The 26,859-nt window shown below is 48.4% G+C and overlaps 1 protein-coding gene across 7 annotated transcripts in view; it reads left to right on the forward strand.

The window, feature by feature from the left end:
• Window positions 1-26,859, forward strand: part of PDZK1 (PDZ domain containing 1) — a 59,724-nt gene that overhangs the window by 9,621 nt on the left and 23,244 nt on the right. For 3 of the 7 annotated variants that reach the window (XM_040462480.1, XM_040462474.1, XM_040462481.1), the window contains 2 exons: window positions 24,362-24,573; window positions 25,241-25,490. In XM_040462480.1, coding sequence (XP_040318414.1) covers window positions 24,364-24,573; window positions 25,241-25,490 — 460 coding nt within the window. In that variant the 5' untranslated portion in view covers window positions 24,362-24,363. Of the gene's footprint in view, window positions 1-5,371; window positions 5,553-10,084; window positions 10,151-21,312; window positions 21,386-24,361; window positions 24,574-25,240; window positions 25,491-26,859 lie in introns of those variants that run through there. The other 4 variants (XM_040462477.1, XM_040462475.1, XM_040462479.1 and 1 more) reach the window with 4 other exon arrangements.

A 26,859-nucleotide genomic window follows, 5' to 3' on the forward strand; every position in this document is an offset into this window, starting at 1 on the left:
TATTTCTTAACCTTAGTGATCATGAAACATATGTATAGGAAAAATGCATAAAAGCAAAATGCAGAGCTCAATCTTTAATCATACACACCTGTGTAACCACCACTCAGTTCAAGAGCTGGAATCTTGTCAGCATCCCGGAAGTCAGGAGATTGTGTTACCACCTAAGAGGCATCACCCTAAGTCCTGCCTGATATTTGGGCCTTACGTACATAAGTGGAACCCCAGGATGAAAACAAATGGACTATAGCTACACTGAGCACCATGGATAGATCTCACAAATATAGTGAAAGCAATAAATCAGAACCAAGAAGAATACACCAGAACAATTTATTGAAGACCAACCTTTCCCTCTGTTCTTTGTTATAAATCAACTGTTTTTATTTGTATTGGTCTGTGTGGAGGGTTTCTAATCAATTCCGTTGGCCCATTTATCTATCTTGTGCCCATGCCAGATTGTAGTAATTACTGTCACTCTCCTGTCTTGTTACCCTTCCTTATTTTTATTTTTTGGAACTAGCTTGTCAACTTCCACCAAAAAATCCAACCAAACAAATAAACAAACATGCCCTGTGGGAAGTTTGATTGGAAATACATTCATGTGTAGATCGGGTGCCTGGGTGGCTCAGTTGGTTAAGCGTCTGACTCTTGGTTTCAGCTCAGGTCATGATCTCACGGTTTGTAGGATCGAGCCCCATGTCCGGCTCTGTACTGACAGTGTGGGCCTACTTGAGATTCTTTCTCTCCCCTTCCCTCTCTGCTCCTCCCCTGCTTGTGTGTGTGCCCATGTGTGCATGCACTCTCTCTCTTTCTCTGTCTCTCTCTCTCAAAATAAATAAACTAAAAGAAAAAAAATCTGTAGATCAGTTTGGGGGGAATGAACATCTTTACAGAGTTGAAGTTTCAATCCGTGAGTATGGTATGATCTTCATTCACTTCAGTTTTCTTTAGTTGCTCCCAATAATGTTTTATAGTTTCCTCATGCTGTGGCAAAGTATCAATCCCTTTAAACTTTGAGGAGTCTGGGAAGGCTTGGGGCAGCTGGCCCATTGTGAGTCACTCCAGCTTTGAAGGGCTTCATCCCCTAGTGAACTAGACAACTATTATCAATTTCTCTGTGTGATACGATGGGAAAAAGTATTGGGAAGCCCTGGAGGTCTTTGTACTTTTCTGTTTCTGACCGGTTGCGCAGAATGCTGTGTTGTGGGTGGGCAAGAATGCTATCCATAATGCCCCCAAACGTCATGAACTCCTGAGTTGCCCATGGTGTACTCCCAGCCCGTTTATTTGCATAAGCTCGTTTGTACAATGTGTGCCCATAAATCAAGAGGGCATAACTTACAAAAACAATAGTAATAATGTTAGTATACACTGAGTATTTACCAGGTTCTGGGTGATCTACAAATGTCTTCTTACCTAAGTCTCCAAAATATCTTATGAGGTTGTTAATATCTCGTGCTCTTTCTCTCTCCCTCGAAAATAAATAAACATTAAAAAATACATGTATCAAATTCTTTTTCAATAGATAGCTAAACTTGGAGGGAAGGAAGGAAGGAGGTCTCTAAGGTCCAGAAGTGAAGAGGAAGCTGAAACAGCAGTAAGTAAGTGGTTTGTCCTCACAGAGTCACTTTGGGATAGGAGAGAGGACCTAGGGACTGAGACCCTCAAAAGGTTACATTCTCAACGAAAGGGTGGGATACAAGCCAGTCATGCTGGCAGAATGAGATTCCATTTTTTGAAAGCTTGCTGTAATTTAGACTTCTATCCCAGGTACTTGGGATGCTGTGACAAATACAGATCCCTGACCCCGGGATTTATATTGTGGTGGATGAGAGACAGAAAATAATTTAAAAACCTAAGATACAAGTATGATGAAGAGGGACCTATTTAGAGTAAAAACAGAACAGGGAAAACCCGATCAGGGGGAGCAAGGAAACCATCTATCTTGGCCTCTGGGAAGAAGAAAGAATTTCCTCCTGTGAATTCCCAATCAGAGATTTACCTTCAGAAGGGGCTGGGGTTGTAGCTGGGGTGAATGCTTTGCATGGTCTAGAAACACCAACATTGGCCCCAGGTTGTTAGCGGCTTTCTTCCTCATCCTAGCGGTATGGAGGGGTGCTGCCTCACAAAAACAAAAACAGACCCTCCACCTGGGCTGCTATCTATCTATCTGATAGATAAAGGCCAAACTTGAGCTCGCAAAAAAAAAAAAAATAAATAAAAAAAAAAAATACAGAACTATTCATGGGTTCCATGCTCCATATTCCAAAGCCCACACTCACACCTCTTACCTTCATGCCCTTCTACCCACACACCAGGCTTATCCTGCACACCCTCATGACACTGTTGTCTTCGATCCGTGGTGTTTAGGGTCACAGAAACTCCGAGCTGGAAGAGACCCAAGCTGGAAGACCCACGTCTACTAGCGGTCTACTCCTTCCCCCTACACCTACTCCGAGCTCCCCAGCGGTGCGGGATAGCTCTCTGTAACAAGATACAGAACCATCAGCCTCCATTGGCATACCATACCCCTAGACAAGGAAAGCTCAGTCCCTCCCCGGACTGTCCCTTATCGAACAGGCGCAGTGACACTCACAGACAGGCTCCTTAGTCCTTCTGAACCGAGTCATCTTGGGCAGGATAATTGACCAGGTGAGTCTAGGCTTTTCTTATCTGTTAAATGGAGACAGTGTCTCAAAGGGTTGGGCTGAGGGTTAAACAGAATCATAGATATAAAGGCTTAACAGTCACGTAATAGATGTTATTTTCTCTTCTCATTAACGTCTAGATCTAAGTAATCAGTAAAAAGACTGCTTTGCGTTAATCACATCATATCCATTTACAGGCATGAGAGCTTTTAAAATTCAAGTTTTAGTGAGAGCAAACCTCATTCCGTTCAACCAACATTCCTCTGGGAAAGGGTTTTTCGCTTAAAAAAATAATTGCTTGTTTCTATTTGATTTTGAGCCAAAACTTTCTCTGCATTTCTCTGCATTTTCTGTTTCCAGTCTCAAGGCTTGTGGCGATTTCTCCATAGTGCTGGGGTAAAGGGCAAGTCTGAGAAGTCTCCTGGTTAATATACACGCCACTGGGAGGGCTGTCTTTATTTTATTTTTGTCTAACTTTTTTTATTTTAGAAGTTTCAAGAATAAACATTACTGACTTAGGCTCCTTAGCAGTGGAGGTATTATTTCCATGCAGTGTAATTCACCTATTTTACGTGGATAGGTTGATGAAATTTGGTAATTAAAAAAAATTAAAAAAAAATTTTTTTAATGTTTTATTTATTTTTGAGACAGAGAGAGACAGAGCATGAGCAGCGGAGGGGCAGAGAGAGAGGGAGACACAGAATCCGAAGCAGGCTCCAGGCTCTGAGCTGTCAGCACAGATCCTGACGCGGGGCTCGAACTCACGAACTATGAGATCATGACCTGAGCTGAGTCTGACGCCACTCGACTGAGCCACCCAGGCGCCCCTAAAAAAAATTTTTTTTAACATTTGTTTATTTCTGGGAGACAGAGAGAGACAGAGTGCAAGTGAGGGAGGGGCAGAGCGAGAGGGAGACAACAGAATCCGAAGCAGGCTCCAGGCTCTGAGCTGTCTGCATAGAGCCTGACTCGGGGCTCGAACTCACAAACAGCAAGATCATGGCATGAGCTGAAGTATGTTGCTTAGCCGGCTGAGCCACCCAGGTGCCCCTGAAATTTGGTAATTTTAGACAATTACATAGCCACGCGCACACTCAAGATATAGAACAATTCCCTCACCTTAAAGCTTCCCTTTTAGGCCCTTGATTTTTTTTTTTTTTAATTTTTTTTTCCCAACGTTTATTTATTTTTGGGACAGAGAGAGACAGAGCATGAACGGGGGAGGGGCAGAGAGAGAGAGAGGGAGACACAGAATCGGAAACAGGCTCCAGGCTCTGAGCCATCAGCCCAGAGCCTGACGCGGGGCTCGAACTCCCAGACCGCGAGATCGTGACCTGGCTTTAGTCGGACGCTTAACCGACTGCGCCACCCAGGCGCCCCTTAGGCCCTTGATTTTAAGAGAGACATTGACAGATTGGCTGGGGTCCAGGGTGAGAAGCCATGAAGTCATGGCCAAGGAATAAGGGGTATTCACAGAATCCCAGAGAAAAGAAGGCCTATGGAGGATGTAAGGAGCCTTTTAATACTCTAAGGGCTGCTATGTAGAATAAAGAGTAGACTTAGGGTAGCTCCGGAGGGAACCATTTGGATTTATGAGCAGAAGTGAGAGACATTTTGATTCAATAAAAAAAAGAAAATCTCAGAAAACAATATAATAACCACTATTTATGGATGATAAAGTGAGTCTCGGAGTTGGAGTGGATTACTCTAGATCAAACAGCTGGGAAATGGCAGAGTCAGCATTTGAACACAGGTGTTCCAGTCTTAAATTCAGATTTCCCCATTATGTCCTGCCTCTTGGGAAGACATCCACCCAGGAGGCCCAGGGCACATGGCAATACGGCTGAAAATGACCCGTTTTGAGTAGCGGCTCAGATGTTTGTTGTTTTTGACCATTTACTCTGTGGCTTGGCCCCTGCCTTTGCAAGGGAAAGCCAAGGCCCAGCTGAGATCAGCAGCCCCTGCGGCTTGGGTGGAGGAGGGTTGAGGCCACCCGGTCCTCCCTGGGCTTGCGGTTTGCTTTGCCTTACTGCCTGGAGCGATTTCTTGCCCCGATTTCTAGTGTGGGCCAAGGATCCAGGTCAGTCAGCCGCCCGGCGTCGGGGCCTGCCTGTGTAGGTGCTGCTGCTAAGGGATCATCTGCTCAGGGAGGCTGGGGGGCGAGGGGCTGACGCAGGGCCCCTCCCCATCGCCCAGGCGGCCACAGCTACACTGAGGACTTGTGGTAACACCTCCCACCTTCCCCGGCTGGGCTTGCCTGAGAGACTCTCCGTGGGTGCGAGAGGAAGGCAACTGTCCGTAGTTTGGAGAATAGAAACAGAGCAGCCTCAGGTGAAAAAACTAAGGGGTGAGGAGAGGGCATCTGAGAAGAGGAAGGGAATCTGGGAAGTCGGAGCAGGGTTTGGCCTGCAGGCCTTCTACTCGCCGGGGGTTGCATGGGTTACCCCTCCCCAGGAAGGTCTCAGCATGAGGATGCCCAGGGGGTGGCCCTCAGCCCTGAGCCTGTGCTGGGGCACAGTGGACATTCTTAACACACTGCATATGGAGGTGTTGGTTGGGGTGACCATGACACCTGGCACGGAGAGGACCGAGGAAGGCAGAGGCGCCTCCTCCCCAGCTGCCCTTTCCCTCCTCCCCCTCCTCTTCTCTGGGAGGGGCGGACAAACAGTCGCATCCCCGCAGGGTTAGGCGGGCCCAGTGCTGACTGGCGTTAACACCAGCTCCGGGCCCACCAGCTGGCAGGAAGCAGGACAGAGGTCACTGGAACTCAGACCACAGGTCCCTGTTAAATACATCAGCTTTTAAATCAATCTTTGTTCAAAGTCCAGTGAGTTCCAAGACTAGAGCCGGCCAGCAGAGAGAGAATTCCCTGGTGAGCGGACCAGCTTTTCTTCTTCCCAGATCCAGGTAAGAGCTGACACTGGGTCCCCCTGCCTTAGGGCGCCGGCTGCCTGGGCCTGAGCCACCTTCTTTCTCTTCTTTCCTCCTTTTCCAAGCAGTGGCTGGCTGCCAGGGCACAAGGGAGGCTCATGGGGAAGGAGCTAGGGCCCTTTTGTGGGGTGGTGGGGTATTGCCCACACTGTGAGATCCTCTCTGCCTGTGACTCCCGACCCTCGCAGGTCAGGGTCTGCTTCACAAAGGGATTGGCAAACTGATCCTCAGAAAAAGCTTTCCCAGGGTTGCCTGGGGGGGGGGGGGGGGGGTTGGTGTGCACCCATAAGGGAGTGTGACAACGGAGCTCCCAGGAAGGAATGAGGAAAAACCAGGGGGTTTCTACGCTGGCTGAGTTTTAAATTGACTTCTCCAGGCTCCACCCTTTGGAGTTTATAATTCTAGGGTCTTGTGTGGGGCGGAAAATCTTTGTTTCTTTAACACGCTTCCAGATGATTTAGGTGTGTAGCCACGTTTGGGAACCACAGGCCGCTTCCTCAGTGGGAGAGTCAAGGGACTTCAGTGTGACTTCACCTGAGGGCTCACTGGCCGAGGTCGGGTCTGGGCTGGTTCCTCCCTCCTCAGCTGTCCCCGCAGGGTTGCACCGACGTGTTCTCAGGCCTGGATCCAGAAGCCACGGGGGCTGGGTGTCTAGTCACCTGTAGTCACATGTTCTTTTCCTGCAGCAAATAACTCAGGGACTTTGAGTTTGTGTGTTATGACTAAGTAAATGGTTCTTATCTTTGACTCTTTTGTATGTTCTTTGCACCATAAACTATGAAGTAGCTGGTAATGATGTCTTGTGTTCCTAGACCGCTGGCTAGGCAGCTCCTTCTCCTCCAGGGAAAAGGACTTGGGACTAGAATTCAAAGAGCCTGCCCTGGAATTTGGTTGTTAGTGACAGACCGTTGGAAGAGTCAGCCAACTGGAGCTTCAATTTCATCATCTATCAGTGAGGGCCTCTCCTTTTTCCCCAGGGCTGTATTGAACATAAAATTATAAACAGGATGTGTTTGAGGAGACTCAAAGCACAGAGGTAAGGTGTGTGCATTTCCAGTGTGTGTGTCCCAAGGCTCTGTGGGAAGAAACAGGCTCGTAGTCCGTTGGGACTCCTTGTCCTGCTGTTTCATCGCGAAGAGCCTCTTTACTCACTTGTAAGTCAGGAGTCGAGAGTGGATCGCTGCTAATGACTAGCTCACCAAGTGTAAGGTGGGGCTCTAAGTATTCAGAGCTTCCCGGCTGCTTGGAAGGCTGGCTCTGTCCCATCATCTGGGTCTGAATCCAAATGTTACCTTTCTAGGAAGTGCTAAGCCTACCCGCCCCCTCCCCCCCCCGGGGGGGTTCCCCCGCTGTCCCACCACTGACTCTCCTCACACATAGCCTTTGTCACCAGAAATCCTCTTGTTTACCTTCTACTTGTCACCCGTGCCTGATGTCAGGCTTCAGGAGAGCAGGGATTTTGTCCTTTGTGTCACCTGCAGTAATCCCAGCTCTTAGGGCAGCTCCTGGCAGAGAGTAGACGCTTAGATATTTGGCTGAATGGAAGTTAGTGTGGCAGGGAAGGAGCTGCAAGAATAGAATCAGGATGGTTTTTGGTTGTTTATTTTTGAGAGAGAGAAAGAGAGCAAGCTGGGAGGGGCAGAGAGAGAGGCACACACAGAATCCGAAGCAGGCTCCAGGCTCTGAGCTGTCAGCACAGAGCCTGACGCGGGGCTTGAACCCATGAACTGCAAGATCATGACCTGAGCTAAAGTCGGAGGCATGACGGGCTTGACCAACTGAGCCACCGGGGCGTCCCAGAATCAGGATGTTTTTGATAAACTGCTCTTAAGGAGAGGACACTTAAGAACCTGACACTGTCCGATCATCTGAGGTCCTGGGTCTGATCACGTGGGCATGGGCATCTCTGGATTGCATCTTGGTTAAATGATTTTCATATTTGTTGCATAGGAGTTTGAGGAGGGTAGCAAGTTCAACTGGACAAGTTTCCTCAAGATCTCGGCAACTCCTCTCCTCGGCATTTCGTGAAGGACCGTCCAGCTTTTCTTAATCTCGTTGCCTGGTTGTCCGGTGGCTGTGAAGGGTATGGGCATTGGCATTGGCAAACTGCGTGGCAGAGCAGACACATTCTTATCCTCTGAGGCTCTGTGTCCGCATCCATCAAATGGCACAACAGTACCTCATTCTAGTGTTAGGAGGATCAGAGAGGGGAAGGCACACAGGGCCTCGTACACTGTCAGTGCCGCTGTTTTGATGATCTTCGGACACCTTTGCCACAGGCAGGACCCCAGGGGAGGAAGGAGCTCAGGCCGTGGCAAGGAGTGTTGATAAACAGCAAAGATAGCCTTGAGGCAGCAACGCAGGGTTTGCTCTGGGTCTGAGATGGCCTCCGGCATCCGAGGCTCTAAGCCTCGACTGCTCTCAGCACTGATGCGCTCGCTCGCCCTTCTGTAATTGACAGGACGGAGCCTAAGATTCCTCACAGTCTCACCTGACCTGCTTCCTCCTTTCAACATATACCTGTTGTCTGGGCTTGCTGAGCCATTCACGTTCCTGAACACATCGCGCTCTTCACCTGCGGTGCTTTCCTCTGTCCAGCCTAACTGCGTGCGTCCCGTAACCCAGCATAGGCCTCATGGTGGGGAGGCTGGGGTGATGGCCTCAAGTGGCTGACTCAAGTGGCTTTGAATACAGGCTCTGTCGCTTTTCAGAATCTTTTTTTTTTTTCCCCCTTGTAGAATGGAGCATTTGGATTGAATGCAAACTCATAACAGGTACCGAGGCTGGTGCTTGGTGCTTAGTAGGAACTCGATAAATATGTAAAACAGCAGCAAAGCGTTTTCTTTTAAATGTTCTAGCACCCATGCCATTGTTGGGTAATTATACTTGTGACTTTCCGCGCCTCACTAGTGGGCTCTGTGAGGGCAGAACAGTGTCTAACCTGGCTGGGGCCTTGGTATCTGTCCTAGGAACTGAATGTAACTTGTTGATTATATAAATGCTACTTGAAATTTGGTGATGGAGTGATGCCTTCAGATTGTAGTGGTCAGGAAGGGATTTGTGTTTAACTTAAAATTTGAAAATTTTAAATGGGTAGGTTTTGAATTCATTGACTTGGAAAGAATGTTTGCTTAGGAGCTACTATGAATAAGTAATCAGAGTGAGGAAGGTGCTTCAGGCAGAGCAGGTAGCACGAGCAAAGGGCAGGCTGGGTGTCGGTGACCACGAGGAGGCCAGTTTGCTGTCTGCTGAGGAGCTCTGGGGAATGAGACAGGGCTGGGTTATGCTGAGCCTGAGCAAGGGGTTTGGATTCTGTTTCTTCTGTTTGTTTTTAATGTTTATTTATTTATTTATTTACTTTTGAAACAGAATGAGAGAGAGCATGTGCATGCGAGTGGGGGAGGGACAGAGAGCGAGGGAAGGACCGAGAACTCCAAACTGTCAGCACAGAGCCCGACACGGGGCTCGAGCCCATGAACCGTCGGATCGTTTCCTGAGCCAAAATCAAGGGTTGGACATTTAACCGACTGAGCCACCCAGCTGCCCTGGATTCCGTTTCTTACACAATTCTTTTAGCGCCTGGCAAGATGAGGGCAAGATCTGAAGGCAGTGACCAGGAGAGCCCGGGGGCAGGAGGACTCTGGCACACACGAAAACAGGGAAGGGGTAGAAATGCAAGGTCAAGGGGCGCCTGGGTGGCTTAGTCGGTCAAGCGTCTGGCTTCGGCTCAGGTCACGATCTCACGGTTCGTGAGTTCAAGTCCCACGTCGGGCTCTGTGCTGACAGCTCAGAGCCTGGAGCCTGTTTCAGATTCTGTGTCTCCCTCTCTCTCTGTCCCTCCCCTGCTCACACTGTCTCTCTCTCTCTCTCTCTCAAAAATAAACAAATGCTAAAAAATTAAAAAAAAAAATGCAAGGTCAAGGGGTCTTGTGATACAAGATGCCAACTTGGGGGTGATAACCCCTGTTCCAGCTGCCCCTCAGGGCGGTCTGGCTATTTTCAGGTTTTCTCCGTTTTGCAGCAGTGTCACCCACAGCCAAGGGGTACCCTCTCGGACGGCATCTTTGTTCCTACCCGGGATCGATTCCATCCCTCTCCCAGCTTGCAGAACTCTTAGGCAAGCAAGTCGAGTACGAAAGACCCTGACCTGCAGCCCAGAGTCCTGCTGTATAGGACAAAGTATCATTCGTGGTGCCTGGAGGTTGGGGGGTGGTATTCAGCAGCAGCAGGGCCAGATGGATTTTGAGACCAGCAGATTCATTCCTTATCATAAATGAGAAGTAAGGATCACTCACTGGGCCGGGGGTCACTCTTCTCTACGTAATGCTCAATGGAATGCCGTCCATTAATTTCCTGCATTTGGAATCTGTGGCTGGCTAGGCCCAGATGGTAGCTGTGATGGCGGGAAAGTAAAGTCAGCAAATACATATTTTAGAGCCCCGTTTATCCTTCTAGTTTTGAGACTGATTCTTTGAAATGAATACACGCGAGTGTTTGAATTTCCACAGGTCTTGCTTTTCCAAGGAGGAATCCAGGTGGCCTCATCTGTGGCGAAGACACAGGATCTGCCCCAGGTGACGTGTTTTTGAAGGAAGATTTATGTCTTTATGTCTGCTTTGCCGGAGACGTCTGTCGGTACCAGCTGAGACACAATAGGGTTCCTCCTATGCTGTTGGAAGAAATGGCACTTGTGAGGCCCTGGGGCTGGCTCTGAAGGAAGGCGGGCACGTGGGCACAGGGCAGGAGGGGGCACCAGGAGGCCCTTGGGCAGGGCCGGTGGCTGTAGGGAATTCTCGGCCCGTCTACAGTTGCTGACTTAACATCTCCGTCTCCACCAACTGTGCTTTTGCGACGGGAGTCTGGTGTTCTGTTCATCTCACAGATGCACTCCGGTGGTGTAGGAGCCCCGTGCTCCACGCGGGCCCAGTGTGCGGCCATTCTCAGCCTTGCCGGCGACGCTGTTTCCTCCTTGCTGAAGTTGCAAGGCTTTTCTAGACCAGCAAGGCGTTCAGTGCAAAGCGAGCGGCATTCGGGCTGAATGTTCTGCTGGGCCCCTGCCCTCTCTGCCCGGCCCGCCTTTGATGAAACAGACATAATTTACTCTTCGGTATCTCCTAGGTATACAATCAGATATCTATCCACAGTCACAATTCCTAGGGTTAAACATTATTCACCTGCTGTCTCGTGAAGGTGTTGTTGTTTAGTTTTTTCTTGGCTCCGGCGTTGGTTACGTAAGTGCCTTGTGGAGAGAGGCTGTGTTTTGTACTCGCTGCACCACTGATTCCCAACTAGGAGAGAGGGCGGCACTAGACCCACGGTGCTCGTGGCTGGCGGTTGCAGGGTACCCTGTTTGTGGAATAACCCAATTGTATCCTCTGCAGAAGACAGTCCCGGGGCCCCTTCTTTGCTCCTGAAGTCACTGCACCTGGCTGTCACCAGTGACAGCCCTCTTCTGTTTTTCTGCCTCCAAACAGAATGCAGCTCCCCCTACATCCTTTCTGTAATCTTCTGGAAAGTCAGTGATGCTACATGGCCAGTGGGCCTTAATCACTGGTTACTCCTTGGCTACGGATGATCCGCACCCGGACCAGCTTTCTGTGTATTGGGTCGTGCCTCCCTCATTCCATCTTCTCTACCCTCGTCTGTTCCTTGGCCCCTGTGCTGGTTACCTCGTGTGCATGTCTGTTAGAGCTCATCTGCCTCAGGTGCCGGGACCCCCTGGCCCACTTAGCCTTGAAGTTTTATAAAGGCTCCCTGGCACTTTTTTTTTTTTTAATGTTTTATTTATTTTTGAGACAGACAGAAAGCAAGCAGGGGAGGGGCAGAGCGAGAGGGAGACACAGAATCCAAAGCAGGCTCTAGGCTCTGAGCTGTCAGCACAGAGCCCGACAGGGGCTCAAACCCACGGACTGCAAGGTCATGACCTGAGCTGAAGCCGGACGCTTAACTGAGCCACCCAGGCACCCCATCCCTGGCACTTTATACTTCCTTGATAGGTGGTATCTGGTTCTATTTTTGTAATTCCCTGGCTATCAGACTTACATGAAACTTCTGGGTTCTGAGGAATCTGAATTCATTAAGTTCATTATTTGCACTTTATTCCGTGAGGAACAGAATCCTCAGTCCTGACTTCCTAACAGCTAAAGCTGACTTTGCAGAGATGGCATTCAGGCCACGGATGGAAAATCGCCAACCTACTAATCAAGGGGCCTGCCTACCCCCCAGCCCATCCCTCCTTGTCTGCTTCAAAAAGAAAATGGGGAACACTGTTCAAATATTCTCACAGAGGAGGGGGTCCCCAGGGCATCGGGGCTCCCACCAGAGGACAGGGAAGATGACACAGTGGCCTTCTGTGCTCCAGACACTGTGCTTAGATGCTCCACAGGTTCTGTCTTAAGCAGCCTTCACCGTGCCCATCTGCATCTCTGATTTCAGGCACACTTCTGTCTTTCAAAATTAGGGAAGTCACCCATATTCTTGGTGCTAGTAAGTGCCAACACTGGGATTAAAAACTGGGTTATTATTTTTTTTTTTAATTTTTTTTCAACGTTTATTTATTTTTGAGACAGAGAGAGACAGAGCATGAACGGGGGAGGGGCAGAGAGAGAGGGAGACACAGAATCGGAAACAGGCTCCAGGCTCCGAGCCATCAGCCCAGAGCCCGACGCGGGGCTCGAACTCACGGACCGCGAGATCGTGACCTGGCTGAAGTCGGACGCTTAACCGACTGCGCCACCCAGGCGCCCCTAAAAACTGGGTTATTTTTTAAAACTCTTTTTCTTACTGATATCCTTTACCCAGACTCGAGTGATGTGGGAAGATGGAAATAAAACTACAAATTCCTGGGGCACCTGGGTGTCTCAGTCGGTTGGGCGTTCGACTTCGGCTCAGGTCACGATCCTGTGGTCCTCGAGTTTGAGCCCTGTGTCGGGCTCTGTGCTGACAGCTCAGAGCCTGGAGTCTGCTTCCGATCCTGTGTCTCCTTCTGTCTCTGTCCCTCCCCCGCTCATGCTCTGTCTCTCTCTCTTTCTGAAGAATAAACATTAAAAAAATTAAAAAAATATATAAATTTCCTTTCTATCACCTGCATACCTAGACATTTCTTTTAGACTTTTCATGGCTAGAAATTACTCTGTTTTAAAGATCTTTAAAAAAAAAAAAAGTTTACTTCTTTATTTTGAAAGAGAGAGAGAGCAGGGGAGGGGCAGAGGGGAGGGAGGGAGAGAATCCCAAGCAGGCCCCAAGTTCAGCGCAGAGCCCAACATGGGTTTTGATCTCATGACTGAGATCATGACCTGAGCTGAAGTTGAGAGTCAGACGCTTAACCAATTGAGCCACCCAGGTGTCCCTGTTCTAAAGATCTTTTAAGACGACTTTTCCAGGTCATCCCTTATTTTTTTGGAACTACTCCTTCAGTACCTCCTTCCTTCTCCTCATTCACCCTGCTGAGTCAGTCCCTGACCGCTCCTCTCTCTAGCCCTACACTGGTCTCCCGTTCCTGCTCTGTGCTCATCCTAAGTATAGAAATCCTCATCTTCTAGCCTTCTGTTTTTTACATAGGTCAAACCCCACCTTAGGGTAAAAGCTACCACTTTCTCCTATTTTTTTTTTTTTATTTTTTAAAATCCAAGTTAGTTAACATATAGTGTAATAAGGGCTTCAGGAGTAGAATTTAGTGTCTCCTTCTCTTGTTGATGGACCCAATGGTGAGAAGAAGCCATGAGAAACCATCCTGATTGGTCCGCTATAAATTAGTAAGATCGACCTAACTATCTGAGGGGAAAAATTTTAACTGAAGTTGTTTCTTAGAACATTGTATTCAATTTGTTGACTCATTTTAGTGAAACGATGCTGTGGCTACTGGAAATCCTTTTGGCCAGTGGTTAATAAACTGCCAGCCCAGGGCTCGATTCTGTTGCGTTTACATGGAGTTTCTTAAAAAACTGGAAATAGCTGTCATTTTTTTTTACAATGGGGACATTCTGCATACATCCAGGTTTCCAGATTCTCTTGAGAAGTCGGCAGATCCAGCTTTCTGGGTTCCTATTTCCTCACTGCAGCTGTCTTTTCCTGCCAAATGCCAGCTAATTCACAGGCGTCTCCCGGCCAGCCTCTGCTATTTGTCAGTTTGAGCCTATGGACACTTGGTCTGTGTTCCCAAAGATCCTCACTTGTCTCAGCTACTTTGCAGGAGGGATTGAAGGTCAGGTGAGTGGCCTTATTTTCCTTTTTCTCTCATTTTGTTTTTAACTTCTGCCCCAGTGGAAATATTTCATCCCATGGAGGTTAAACCCATTTCCTGTCCTGCCTTGATGGCAACATGCTGCTCATTTTCTTCACGTTGAAAATAAAACCATCATCTCTGCTTTCCCCTATCCCGATGCTGCTATCCCGATGCTCTCCGTCATCCCCCCCCTTTTTTTTTAAATTTTCTTTAATGTTTATTTTTGAGAGAGAGACAGAGTGTGAGTGGAGGAGGGGCAGAGAGAGAGGGAGACACAGAATCCGAAACAGGCTCCAGACTCTGAGCTGTCAGCACAGAGCCCGATGCAAGGCTTGAACTCATAAACCTCGAGATCGTGACCTGAGCTGGAGTCAGACGCTCAACCGACTGAGCCACCCAGGCGCCCCGTCTCCATCATCCCTTTCAAGATGAGTCTATATTCATTGCCTCTGTTATTTACTATTCGTTTGCTTCTCAGGCCCACTCCATCCTGGGCTTCCATGCAATTTTTTTTTTTTTTAATGTTTATTTTGAGACAGAGAGAGTCTGTGAATGGGGGAGGGTCAGAGAGAAGGAGACACAGAATCTGAAGCAGGCTCCAGGCTCTGAGCTGTCAGCACAGAGCCTGATGCAGGGCTCGAACTCACGGAGTGTGAGATCTGACCTGAGCCAAAGTCCGATGCTTAACCGACGAGCCACCCAGGCACCCCTGGGCTTCCATGCTATTTACGTATTTATTTTATTTTATTTATATTAAGTTTATTTATTTATTTTGAGAGAGAGCATGCACGTGTGGGTGGGTGAGGGGCAGGGAGAGAGAGGGAGACAGAGAATTCCCAAGCAGGCTCCGTGCTGTCAGCACAGAGCCCAACGTGGGGTTTGAACTCCTGAACTGCGAGATCGTGACCTGAGCTGAAATCAAGAGTCAGATGCTTAACCGACTGAGCCACCCGGGCACCCCTTGGACTTCCGTGTCCTAAGCTTAGTGACATTTTCCGTTCTCCTTCTCTCTGCCTCTTGCCATCATTTCCCACTGTTAATTACCCGATCTTGAGATTCTTCTATTAGTTTTGACTACACTGTAAAATCTTGGCCTTCTGATTGTTCTTTCTCTGCTTCCTCTTCTGGTTGCCCAGATATAGGATTACCCCAGGCTTTATCCTGCGTCCTCGTCCTTTCGTGTTCCCACTCACGGAGCTTCACCTTGCTCTGCCGTGCACACCCAGGCCACCGTCTTTGAGCCCACACTCCTATCTACCTGCAGGATGTGCTGTCCAGTCCTCTGATATAAACCCATCACAAACTGACTTTGCCATAGCATTTGTTACCATGACACCATCTTTTTAAAAACATTTTTAAAAAGGTTTATTTTTGAGAGACAGAGGCAGAGCACGGATGAGGGAGGGGCAGAGAGAGAGGGAGACACAGAATCTGGAGCAGGTTCCAGGCTCTGAGCTGTCAGCACAGAGCCCGATGAGATCATGACCTGAGCTGAAGTCAGATGCTCAAACAACTGAGCCACCCAGGCGCCCCACCATGACACCATCTTTTAATGGTATCACTTTTCTGTCAGTCACCAAGGCATGAGCTTGGTTTTCTCTGACACCTTTCCTTTGCAACACTGAACTCAAGCAGAAGCCTTGTGAGTCTCCTCACTGCCATACTAAGAATACCATAAACTGGGCGGTGGAGTGTGTGTGTGCTTAAACAATAGAAATTCATTTCTTCACAGTTCCAGAGGCTGAGACTCTAAGGTGAAGGCATCAGCAGGGTTGGTTTTTCTGAGGTCTCTCTACTTGGCTTGCAGATGGCCACCTTCTTAGTGTGGGCTCACCTGGCCTTTCTATGGGTTGCACTCCCTGTGTCTCTTCATCATCTTGTAAGGATTATTGGATTATTTCCCTACCCTGTGACCTTATTTAGCCTTAATGATCTCTTTGTAAAGTCCAGTCTCCAAATATCATCACCTTGAGGGTTAAGGCTTCAACAGAAGAATTTGGGGAGGGACACAGTTCAGTGCATAAGAGAGGGGAGTCTGGGGCTTGAAGCAGGAAAGGCATCACAGTTGGATAGTAGGAAAAACTGAGCTAAAGTAATAAATCTGGGAAACAAACGGCCTTCCTGGAGCAGCAGGTAGAAGGAGACGGTGATGGCAGAATTAGAGCGATCTTGCAGCTCAGAACTACGAGGAGCCAAAAGCACCCTGTGCGGGAGCTGGCTGTTGCTTGTGAGGGCAAACCACAACCCAGCTGCGTGTGAGAGAGGTCAGATTAGGGGGAGGAACAGGGGCCATGACACCCCCAGGGACTGCCGACCTGTTGCACCTGTCCTCTGATCACAGTGGGTGTAAATGAGTATTGTGGACATGGGTGCTGTCGAAACGGCCCTGGCTGTGGCCACCTCTGCCTCCGGAAATCTGAGGGAACAGGACTGAAGGATTGATATAATCTGTCGCTTTACTGCTGTTGCCTCCACTCTGTTCTCACAGCTGCCGTGCCGGGTCAGGGCCTGACCGTCTGTGAGTAGGATTATCACAACAGCCTGTGACCTGGCCGCCCCACGGGGCTTCTTGGCTCCAGTGCATCCCGCGCCATTCTCGTGGAGCTCAGCTCTGAGCCTGCCCTTCCTCTGCCTGTAGTGGCGTCTGCTGACCACGAAACTCAGGCTGGAGTTCAAGGCCAAGATTTTACAGTGTAGTCAAAACTAATAGAAGAATCTCAAGATCGGGTAATTAACAGTGGGAAATGATGGCAAGAGGCAGAGAGAAGGAGAACGGAAAATGTCACTAAGCTTAGGACACGGAAGTCCAAGGGCCCGGGTGGCTCAGTCAGTTGAGCATCTGACTCTTGATTTCAGAAAGGCAAATTGGCCATCCTTTTTGTCATGTTGGGCCTTTAACTCTTCTCTGACCACACCCAAGCACGTTCCCACTTCCACACCTGACGTCCGCATCGTTCTCAGTGTTTAGAATGTTCTCTTCCTACTTCCATACCTATTGAAGTCCTACCTATCTGTTGTCAAGATCTACATCAAGTCCTACCTAATCTGTGAAGTCTTCCTGAATTTGCCCCACGTTGTAGGTCTTATGGCGCTTAGACTGTGCTCATAGAGGTAGCTCTTTTTGTACTAAAACTTTTCCTTTGCCCCTATTCAACTATAAAAGTCCCTTGAGAATAGAGGTGGTGTTTAACTTTATCCCATCAACCATTTAAGAGTATTTTGCATTTTGAAAAATGTTTATTTATTTCTGGGGGGTGGTGGGAGAGAGAGAGCACATGCCTGCATGAGCGGGGGAAGGGCAGAGAGAGAGGAAGAGAGAGAATCGCAAGCAGGTTCCTCACCGTCGGCATGAAGCCCGACATGTGGTTCAAACACATGAACTGTAAGATCATGACCTGAGCCAAAATCAAGAGCCAGATGTTTAACCCACTGAGCCACCCAGGTGCCCCAAGAGTATTCTGCATTCAAGTCAGGGCGAACATGGGTAGCCTGGACAAATGAAACCAGGGTCATATGTCTTCTTCTTGATGTTCAGTAGAAAATGGAAGAACCTTTGATCACGATCGTAGGTGGCCTTCACCCACTCCAGTATGCTAACTGAGGAATTTAAGGAGGGGGAAAGTGCTTGGAAGGGAACAAGAAGCTGAAGTAGAGCTGTCACGCACTCCTCTTGCCCAGGGGCTCACGGGATGACTGGAAGAACCACAGGATGACTGGTAGGGCCTCAGACAGGAATGGAGCTTAAGACTCCACCCACAGGGTGCTGGGGGGAGGAGGCATGGCTTCTGCTTTTAAGGTTGGTTAGATTTAGGGGGTGGACAGTGGCCCCATAGACTTAACCCATAGAGTGAAGACCACATGGGAGCCGTTCAAGGTTGTTTTCACCTGCTTGATCCTGTTTGCCTGGCTCAGAACTGGAACTTGGGGAGGGAGGCATGAGGCACAGGCTTCAGGTCACCATGCACTCCTATACTGTTGGCCAAGGCATTGACTGGTCAGAGCTGGATCCCGAGGACTGCACATGGTGGCCAGGGCTTCTCCTGTCCCAGCTGCCCCCTTGGTTTCTCATGTTGGGTAAAGGTGAGCTTAAGGTGGCTGTTAATAGTTCACCCAACCTTGACATTCTTTTCTGATCCATGAGGGTGTTATCCCAAGACTGAGGAGAATAAGTGGGAGTTAGGAACAACAAAAGGTGGTTTTAAGCACTAGTTTCTTAAGTTAGTGGGGCGTTCTAAAAAGGCTCCTGTTCAGGTTTCAAGCCTGGAGCCTGAGTCAGTAGATCTGGGGTGAGGCGTAGGCATCGATTTCTAGAAATCTCTATAGGTGATTCTAGGGGCCAGCTAGGGTTGAGAATCCAATCTGTAAGGTGCTCGGGAGGTTCAGTGAGGTTGTGTACATGCCTGGCACACAGCGAGTTTTCAAATGGCAACGTGATTTATTATTGCATCACCTGAAGGTCTATAGATGTATATATACTCTTTCGATGAAGTATATATGTTCACTCAGATGAAAGCGGATGGGGCCTTTGGGCACGAGTGGACAACTCCCAGGATTGAGGAGATGAACGAAGATCTTCTAATTCTTGCTTTACTTCACTTTGCTAGGAGCTGTCCTTTCTTTTCCTTCCTCAGAAGAATTTGATCTCCTGACTTGTGTTTTATCTGATCTTTAGCAACTTCAGGATTCCTTTATGAAATAACCTGGAGGCTCACAGGAGTTACACAAATAACTCTGCCTTGGAATAGGGCACGTTTCAGAGAACCCCATGTTCACTTTTGTATTGGGAAATGCTTTGTGTTCTTGTCAGGCTCCCACTGACCTTGAGACTCTCAAATATTTCTTAGGAGATCATGGAGTTTTCATGAGCTAAGTGGCTTTAAGATCCCTTCACTCCCACCCGTTTCCTGCACTGGGTAGGCTTATGAGCATTCATGTCTATGATAGTTTAGTTTTCTTCTCTTCTCTTCTCTTCTCTTTTAATTTTTTAGAGCATGAGTAGGGGAGAGGGGCAGAGAGAGAGAAACAGAGAGAGAGCGAGCGAATCTTAAGCAGGTTCCATGCTTAGCACAGAACCTGATGTGGGGCTCGATCCCATGACCCTGGGATCATGACCTGAGGCAAAATCAAGAGTTGGACGCTTAGCAGACTGAGCCACCCAGATGCCCCTATGATAGTTTTAAATTAGAAATTTCCACATATAACAATTATCTTAGAACAGAGAATGTTTTATTTTTAATTTTTGTCTTTTTTGTAGCTGGCACACAATGTTATATTCTTTTCCGGTGAATATAGTGATTTGACAACTTTATACTTTATGCTATGTTCAAGTGTAGCTACCGTCTCTCACCATACAACACTATTACAGTACCATTGGCTGTATTCCCTATGCTATACCTTTTATCCCCATGACTAATTCATTCCATAACTGGAAGCCAGTATCTCCCACTCCCCTTCCTCCCTTTTGCCCATTCACCAACCCCTCCCGTCTGGCAACTCTCAGTTAGTTCTCTGTATTTATGGGCCTGCTTCTGCCTTGTTCACTTTTTTAGATTCTCCCATCCAAGTACTAACCAGGCCCGACCCTGCTTAGCTTCCGAGATCAGACGAGATCGGGCGCGTTCAGGGTGGTATGGCCGTAGACTAGATTCTATATATAACTGAAATCATATTGTATTTGTCTTTCTCTGGCTTATTCACTTAGCATTATACCCTCTGTGTCCATTCGTGTTGCTACTAATGGCAAGATCTGATTCTTTTTAGTATATGTGCTGCCAAAGCGAGCACAAGATCTCATTCCTTTTTATGGCTGAGTAATATTCCATTATATTAATATATTACATATTAATATATTAACAATAAATATATATTTGTACATTATCTATTAATATATCATAATATATCATCATTAATTTATTAATATATATTAATATAATGTGATTAAATTATATATAATATATATATTTCCATCTTTTTATTTCAACGTTTATTTATTTTTGGGACAGAGAGAGAGACGGAGCATGAACGGGGGAGGGGCAGAGAGAGAGGGAGACACAGACTCGGAAACAGGCTCCAGGCTCCGAGCCACCAGCCCAGAGCCCGACGCGGGGCTCGAACCCCCGGACCGCGAGATCGTGACCCGGCTGAAGTCGGACGCCCAACCGACTGCGCCACCCAGGCGCCCCTCCATCTTCTTTATCCGTTTGTCTATTGGTAGGCACTTGGGCTGCTTCCATATCTCGGCTATTGTAAATAATTCTGCCATACACAGGGGTGCACGTATCTCTTTGAATGAGCGTTTCTGTTTTCCTTGGGTAAATACCCAATAGTGAGGTCACTGGACCGTATGGTAGTTCTCTTTGCAATTTTTGGAGGAGCCTCCATACTGTTTCCCACAGTGGCTGTCCTAGTTTACATTCCCACCGGTGGTGCCCAAGGGTTCCTTTTTCCCCGTATCCTTGCCAGCACTTCTTATTTCTTTTTGTTACTGGCCGTTCTGGCAGGTGTAATGCGACACCTCTGTGGCTCTGACTTGTGTTTTCCGGGTGCTGAGTGATGCTGAGCGTGTTTTCACGTGTCCTGTCGGCCATCTGAATGTCTTCTTTGGAAAAATGTTTATTCAGGTCCTCTGCCTATTTAAAAAGCAATCGGATGATGATGATGATGATGATGATGATGATGATGATTTTGTTTCGTTTTTGTTTTTGTTGGTTCTTGGTTTTTGGTTTTGGTAGAACAGGGAAATTTCTGATGTGCACAGTGACAGGTAAAGCACACTTCACTACAAGTCCTGTCGCCTTCAGGATCAACTGAGTGGAGTCTCACTGCTTCCCCAGCCAGCCCTGTTGAGGAAAGTCCGGCAGCTTCCAGACTCGGACACACGCACAAACTGAGGGGAAAATGAGCCGACTTCTGAGCCTCGGCCAACCACATCGCACTCTCTTGGCTTTTTGGGTCTGGTTTTTGTAGATCATGAACCCTCAGGAACAGCTCCTGGCTCAGACTTCTCTGTGTGCAGGCTGGTGGTGAGGGGGTGTTGACTCGGGGTCAGAGATGGGCCCATGTTGATGGTTGTCTGAGAGGTTAGAACCCTTGGCCGGCTTGGAGCTCAGAAGAGTCCTCTGGGTCCCACCAGCTATTTCTTTCGTGTGGTAAATAGCCCAGCGGCTTCAATTCTTTCTTCTCTGGCCACATCCAGAGGCCCTGTGTGCCCTCCTCCGTCGTCATTGCCTTGCCGTCCCAACTTCTAAAATGTGCCGCGTTTTTCTTCTGGGCCATGGGCATATTATTCTCTTTCCTCGTAGCAATAATCTGCTCCTTTTGGAAGAAGGTGGGGTCTAAAGGTAAGATTAATAATTAAGATTGATTAGAAAAAATATCTGGCTCTCAGCCCTGAGTCTCTCCTGTCCACCAGCCAGCACTTTGTTCTCTTTCCCACAGACAAGCAACTTGGTTGCCAAGAATTGACTTTCTTCCCAGAGCTCAGAAATGGTTACAGCTTTCTTTCATTTCTAGGGTTGATGTGAACTGGGGGAATAACGCCTGTTGAAGATTTAATGGGCTCCAGCACTGGATGATTGCTGATACGGTATTATAGAAATCCATACGCTTTCGCTAGTTAAACACTTGTCCACCATAGGGATCTGGGCTGGATTTTCTCAGGAAGCAGAAGACAGAGATTGGGGCCGAAGAAACAGGGAATGAGTACCCTTAAATACAAAGATCCTTCCTATTAGGCCCTGTGTTCCAGAGTCCCAGGCATCCTCATCACAAAGCAGCAGGTCGTCGTGGATCCCAGCCCCTATTTAGGGGCCAGTGTAACACCAGGATGTGGATTAGATGGACCCAGGCCTGGGGGTGGACTGGAGCCCAGCCCCTTTGACTCCTAGCTGAATTGTCTCTCAGCAAGATGGCCAAGGAAATAGTTTTAGGGCTCTGAGGGTCCAATGGAAGGCCCGGCTTTGGGGTTTCGATATGTTTTTCTCTGCTGCTGTGGTGGAAGGAGTTACATATTTCATCAGTGTGGCGTGGGCACCGGCATTAATCCTTCAGCGGCTGACCAGTGGGGAGGGCTGACGGGTGGGAAGGGCTGACGGGTGGCAGGAGGATGTAGGGGGCCAGCGCCCAGGCTTCAAAGACACAAGTGCGGATCTGAGTGATTGCTGTCTGGCTGTTGGAAAACTTTCATCAAACAAACAATTTGGGATTTTGCCAAGAAGCAGTGATCTGTCTTTTCTTGTGTGTTGAGCTTTTGGGTCTCTACCGAGACCCAGGAAAACGTTGCCTCTTCCCCCCCTCCCCAAACACAGGACTAGTCTCCTAGCAAGGTGGTTTCACGTTCTATCCTCCCAGACCTGCAGAGAAAGAGATTTTGATCCTGTGGCTGACTCCCAGGGTGGGAGATCGCTGAATTTTAGGGGTGAGGGCCTGAGAAATGGCCTGTATTTTGATTATAAGGACTTGTTGCAGATTTTGCAGGATTTGGTTGAGGCTTGTTTACAATTGCTCCCAAATTTCGGAGGGCTCTGGGTTTTTTCTAGCTTTTCAGCTCTATGAAATGGCAAGTTGAGAGGGATCTAGAGGTGAGTGGACAGCGATGTGGATTCAAGCTGGAAAATGGGAGTGATACTTGCAGGCCAGATGCTCAGCAGAAAGAAAAAGTAAAGGCCCAGGGAGCCCGGGTGCCTGCATGCAAGGAAGCCCTGCTCTGGTGATGCCCAGTCCCTCCTAATGCCCTCCCCTGTCTCCTCCCAAAGCGGTGCTTTCCTGGCGATGGGTCATGCTAGGAAAGCCGCGAAGCTCCCCCACGGGTGGGTGATGACCTCACGATTGTGGCTCTATTTTTCTCTTCGCGGGAGACACAGCGGGGAGGGCTCAGCCCCGGGCCCTCGGTGAGAGATCACTTGGAACAGTGTCTGTTTGTTTGTTTTCTTGGCCGCTTAGTCATTCGGGCCGCTGGTGGCGTGGCCGCCAGACCCCGCTGAGACTGTCTGTAATGGCCAAGTTGTCAGGCAGCGGGAGGCTTTCTGCCAGGTTTGAACTGTATGTCTTTGTGGGCATGAAGGTCAGAGATGGCTATCTGGGATCACCATGGGGTGGCTTCTAAGGAGCCTGGAGCACTTTGCTGTCTCTCCTCCACACCCCACCCCCCATACCCCACACGGTCATCTGTTCCTGTCCCTCCAGGAGGGAAGGGACAGACGGTTTATTCTCTGATTTACTGGTAGGGAACTGTGACAAGCTGAGCACGAGGCTTGCGCAGCAGGCAGCATGACCTCAGAGTCCAGCCTTCTGCTCCTGGACCTCTGCCTGGCACCAGCCGATCTGGCTTCTGTTCTCACTCTCCTGTGGAAGAAGATGCTTACACTAGGAGGGATTGATGATGCTGGCAGGAGCCTTCCCCGTACGAACCGAGTGCCAAAGTCCCAGCTGGTGGTTTTCATACTTGTCCTTGCTTCCTCCTGTGGCCTGGGGCCCTGCTCCGGCAACGGGGCAAGAGGAAGGGCAGGATGGACGGGAACAGAAGCTGCTTCAGACAGGAGAATCTGACCCGGCCACAGGAGTCCTTTCTCTGTTGGGTATCCCTACTTTGCTCTAAAACGTCGGGGTCCTGGTTATCTGTCTCCTCTCCAATAGGCCAGGCCAGCTCTGAGGCCTGGCTTCTCTGGTTTTTAGTTGTTTGAGGTCTTCCTGATCCTGTCCTACCTTACCTGCCTCCCACTAGTCCTTCAGGTCTTGGGAAAAGCGTTTTCCCAGGAAGCCATTCTTACTTCTGCCTGTCCCAGTCCCTGCTCCCAGCGCCCTCTGTTATAGTCTGCCTTATCACTGTGTTCTTTCCTAGCATATCCCTCACCACGTGTTGTTGTAAAAATGTGTGCTCCTCTGTATGAGAGGCGAAGTAAAGGTCTGTGCTGTCCACAGATTTATCCTCAAGGCCTATTACTTGGGAGGCTCTTTAAATATTTGAATGAAAGTGGGCTTGTATCTTTCTTTCTTTCTTTTTTTTAAAGTTTATTTATTTATTTTGAGAGAGAGAGAGAGAGAGAGAGCGAGCATGAGCATGAGCATGAGCAGAGGAGGGACAGAGAAAGAGGGAGAGAGAGAATCCCAGGCAGGCTCCATGCCATCAGCACAGAGCCCAGCATGTGGCTCGATCTCACGAACCATGAGATCATGACCTGAGATCAAGAGTTGGACGCTTAACTGACTAAGCCACTCAGGTGTCCTGAGCTGGGATTTCCTTAAAATATTTAGGTCAGGTGTTAAACCTACTTTCTTTAGGAAACAAAGAGGAATTTGGGTTTGGAGCTATTGAAACTGAAAAATCTATGTCTGGGACCCAGCCAAATACATGGGTCTGAAACTCAAGTAAAAAGGTCATCCTTTGGGAAATAGATTTGGAAATCCTTGGCAGGTCCTGGAAGGCTGCCTCCTAAACCTCAGTGTTGCTACAGTCTAGATTTGGTGTGATTAGAAGAAGAGAATTATGGGAGATGGAACACATGGGTTCTTTCTCCAAGGGGATTTTCTGTCCCCTGGGTTTATCCAATTTTTTTCATCACAGAAATGGCCTCCACCTTCCACCCACGAGAATGTGAGCTGTCCAAACAAGAAGGGCAAAGCTATGGCTTCTTCCTGCGAATTGAGAAGGACACTGATGGCCACCTGGTCCGGGTGGTTGAGAAGGGTAGCCCAGCGGAGAAGGCGGGCCTCAAGGACGGAGATCGAGTTCTTAGGATCAATGGTGTCTTTGTGGACAAGGAGGAACATATGCAGGTGAAAGGGACATTTGGGGTTCTTCTAGGATCTCTTTGGCTCCCACATATCTGCTGATTAGTGTTTGGGGTCAGCAGAGGTCTCCCAGCTGCCACTGGCAAGGCAGACGCCCTATGGCTGTACTTTCTGCCAGTTAATCGTCTCCTCCAAATTAACTGAGAACCACAAAATGGTTCTTAGATTGAATAGTGTCAGAGCTAATAGGCATTGTGTTTGCTCTAGGCTAGGAACTATGCTGGGCGACTTCATAATCATTATTTTGTTGAACCTTTGTCACAACCCATGAGGTACGTATTACCATTCTGCAGATGAGGGCTCAGAGGCTCCGATGACTTACTAATGTCTTGATGCAGTGAACATGTGGGACGGTCTGACCTCACCCCACTTCTGTCTGCCTCCCCGTGCACGCCCTTTCCACCACACCATGCTGTTTCCATGAGCCCAGCTGGGATCGGGGAGCTCTAAGTTCTAACAGTGCTAGAGCCCCGCCCCCTCCAGCCCGCACCTGGTTCTTGGGAGGGGTGGGGTAGAGACGGCTGGATACTGTGCTGACTGTTTGGGCTTCAGAGACCAGCATTCGGAATCCTCTGGATCCAGAGACTGAGCCAGATGGTGAGCATCCCCTGGAATCGCTTCTTGGTTCAAGTTATCTTTTTCTTTCTCCTAGGTTGTGGATCTGGTCAGAAAGAGTGGGAACTCCGTGACTTTACTAGTCCTGGATGGGGAGTCCTATGAGAAGGCCATGAAAAAACGGGTAGACCTGAAAGAGTTGGGTCAAAGTCGGAAGGAGCCGAGTTTGAATGATAAGAAACTGCCCCCTGTGGTGAAGGAAGGAGCAGAGACTTGGACGCAGCCGCGTCTCTGCTACCTGGTGAAGGAGGGGAGCAGCTATGGCTTCTCTCTGAAAACTGTCCAAGGTGGGCTTGAGGGCAGGATTTCCAGAAGAAAGATACTGTTATTGGCTAATGGCTTCTTTGACCACCTTTTCAGATGCTATGGCTGTCTAATTGTAGCTTCTCCCTCCCCTCTCCCTCCTTCCCTGACCCTTCCCTTGCTTTGACTATTGTGCAACAAGGGATCAAGACACTGGACCCATCATGGGGTGACGAGGGGCCACTGGGCACTCCTGTCCCCTAGTGTTAGGCTGAGCTTTGAGATCAGAGTGTTAGAGGGCTGATGCTTCTTTGTTATTCTTTCCTAGCTTCTTTAGGGTGAGGGTGGAGGGGAGAAGGGGGAATAAAAGGCAAGAAAAAGGAAATTTTTCATAATAGCTACTTTTGAGTAAGGATGCTGTCTTTCCACTTCAAGTGCCCAGGTGATCACACATTCAACAAATTCTTGAGGGCCTGTTGATGTGCCAGACACCATTCTAGTGGCTGAGGATGCTATTAAAAATCCCACCCTCCTGGGGTGCCTGGGTGGCTCAGTCGGTTGAGCATCCAACTTCGGCTCAGGTCATAATCTTGCAGTTCATGAGTTTGAGCCCCGCGTCGGGCTCTGTGCTGACAGCTCAGAGCCTGGAGCCTGCTTCGGATTCTGTGTCTCCCTCCCTCTGCCCCTTCCCCGCTCATGCTCTGTCTCTCTCTGTCTCTCAAAAATGAATAAACGTTTAAAAAAATTTTTTTTAATAAAAAAAAAATCCCACCCTCCTATGACATTTAAATAGTACCTTCTCAGCTGTGGCCCAGCCTCAACTGCTCTGAGGTACATCCCTGACCTCTGAGAGGTACATAGTGATTTGAAAACTCCTGACCACCAGAAAGTACTAGAAGCTCTGTGTGTAGAGTTTCAGAGATACAGACTATGCAATTGACTGTGGTTCCGTAATGGTGTCTCTGGGATTTAGAGCCACAGAGGCTACTGGTTCCACCTTGAATTTGCTCCTCCCATGTTCCTTCTGATACTGGAGAGGCACTGGTCATAATTGGGTAAGTGATAAAGAACAGACCAATAGTAAACATAAAACTTGTTTCCAACGCCTATTTAACCTATAGCAAGAGATATAAACTAGGTAGAAGAGGCATTTCTCAAGTTTGTCCACTATTAAACATAGTGGTGTAGGTGGTCAAGGGAAGCCTGGCATTTCTTAGAAGTCCATTATCAGCAAAATGGTAAAAAAATTATAATTCAGATTCAATCCATTTGGCCCTTGTGTTAGTGAACATAATGCATGGTTTAAATGAACTTTATGAAGAAAATGTTTTCTACATGACAAATATATAACAAGAGAAATTGTAATGGGAGAAATTTTAAGACAGCAGTTTCTACTGTTATTCCTTACAAGTG

Source organism: Herpailurus yagouaroundi, unplaced genomic scaffold (assembly GCF_014898765.1).
Source record: "Herpailurus yagouaroundi ecotype Mexico unplaced genomic scaffold, PumYag 322, whole genome shotgun sequence".
Taxonomy (NCBI): Eukaryota; Metazoa; Chordata; class Mammalia; order Carnivora; family Felidae; genus Herpailurus; species Herpailurus yagouaroundi.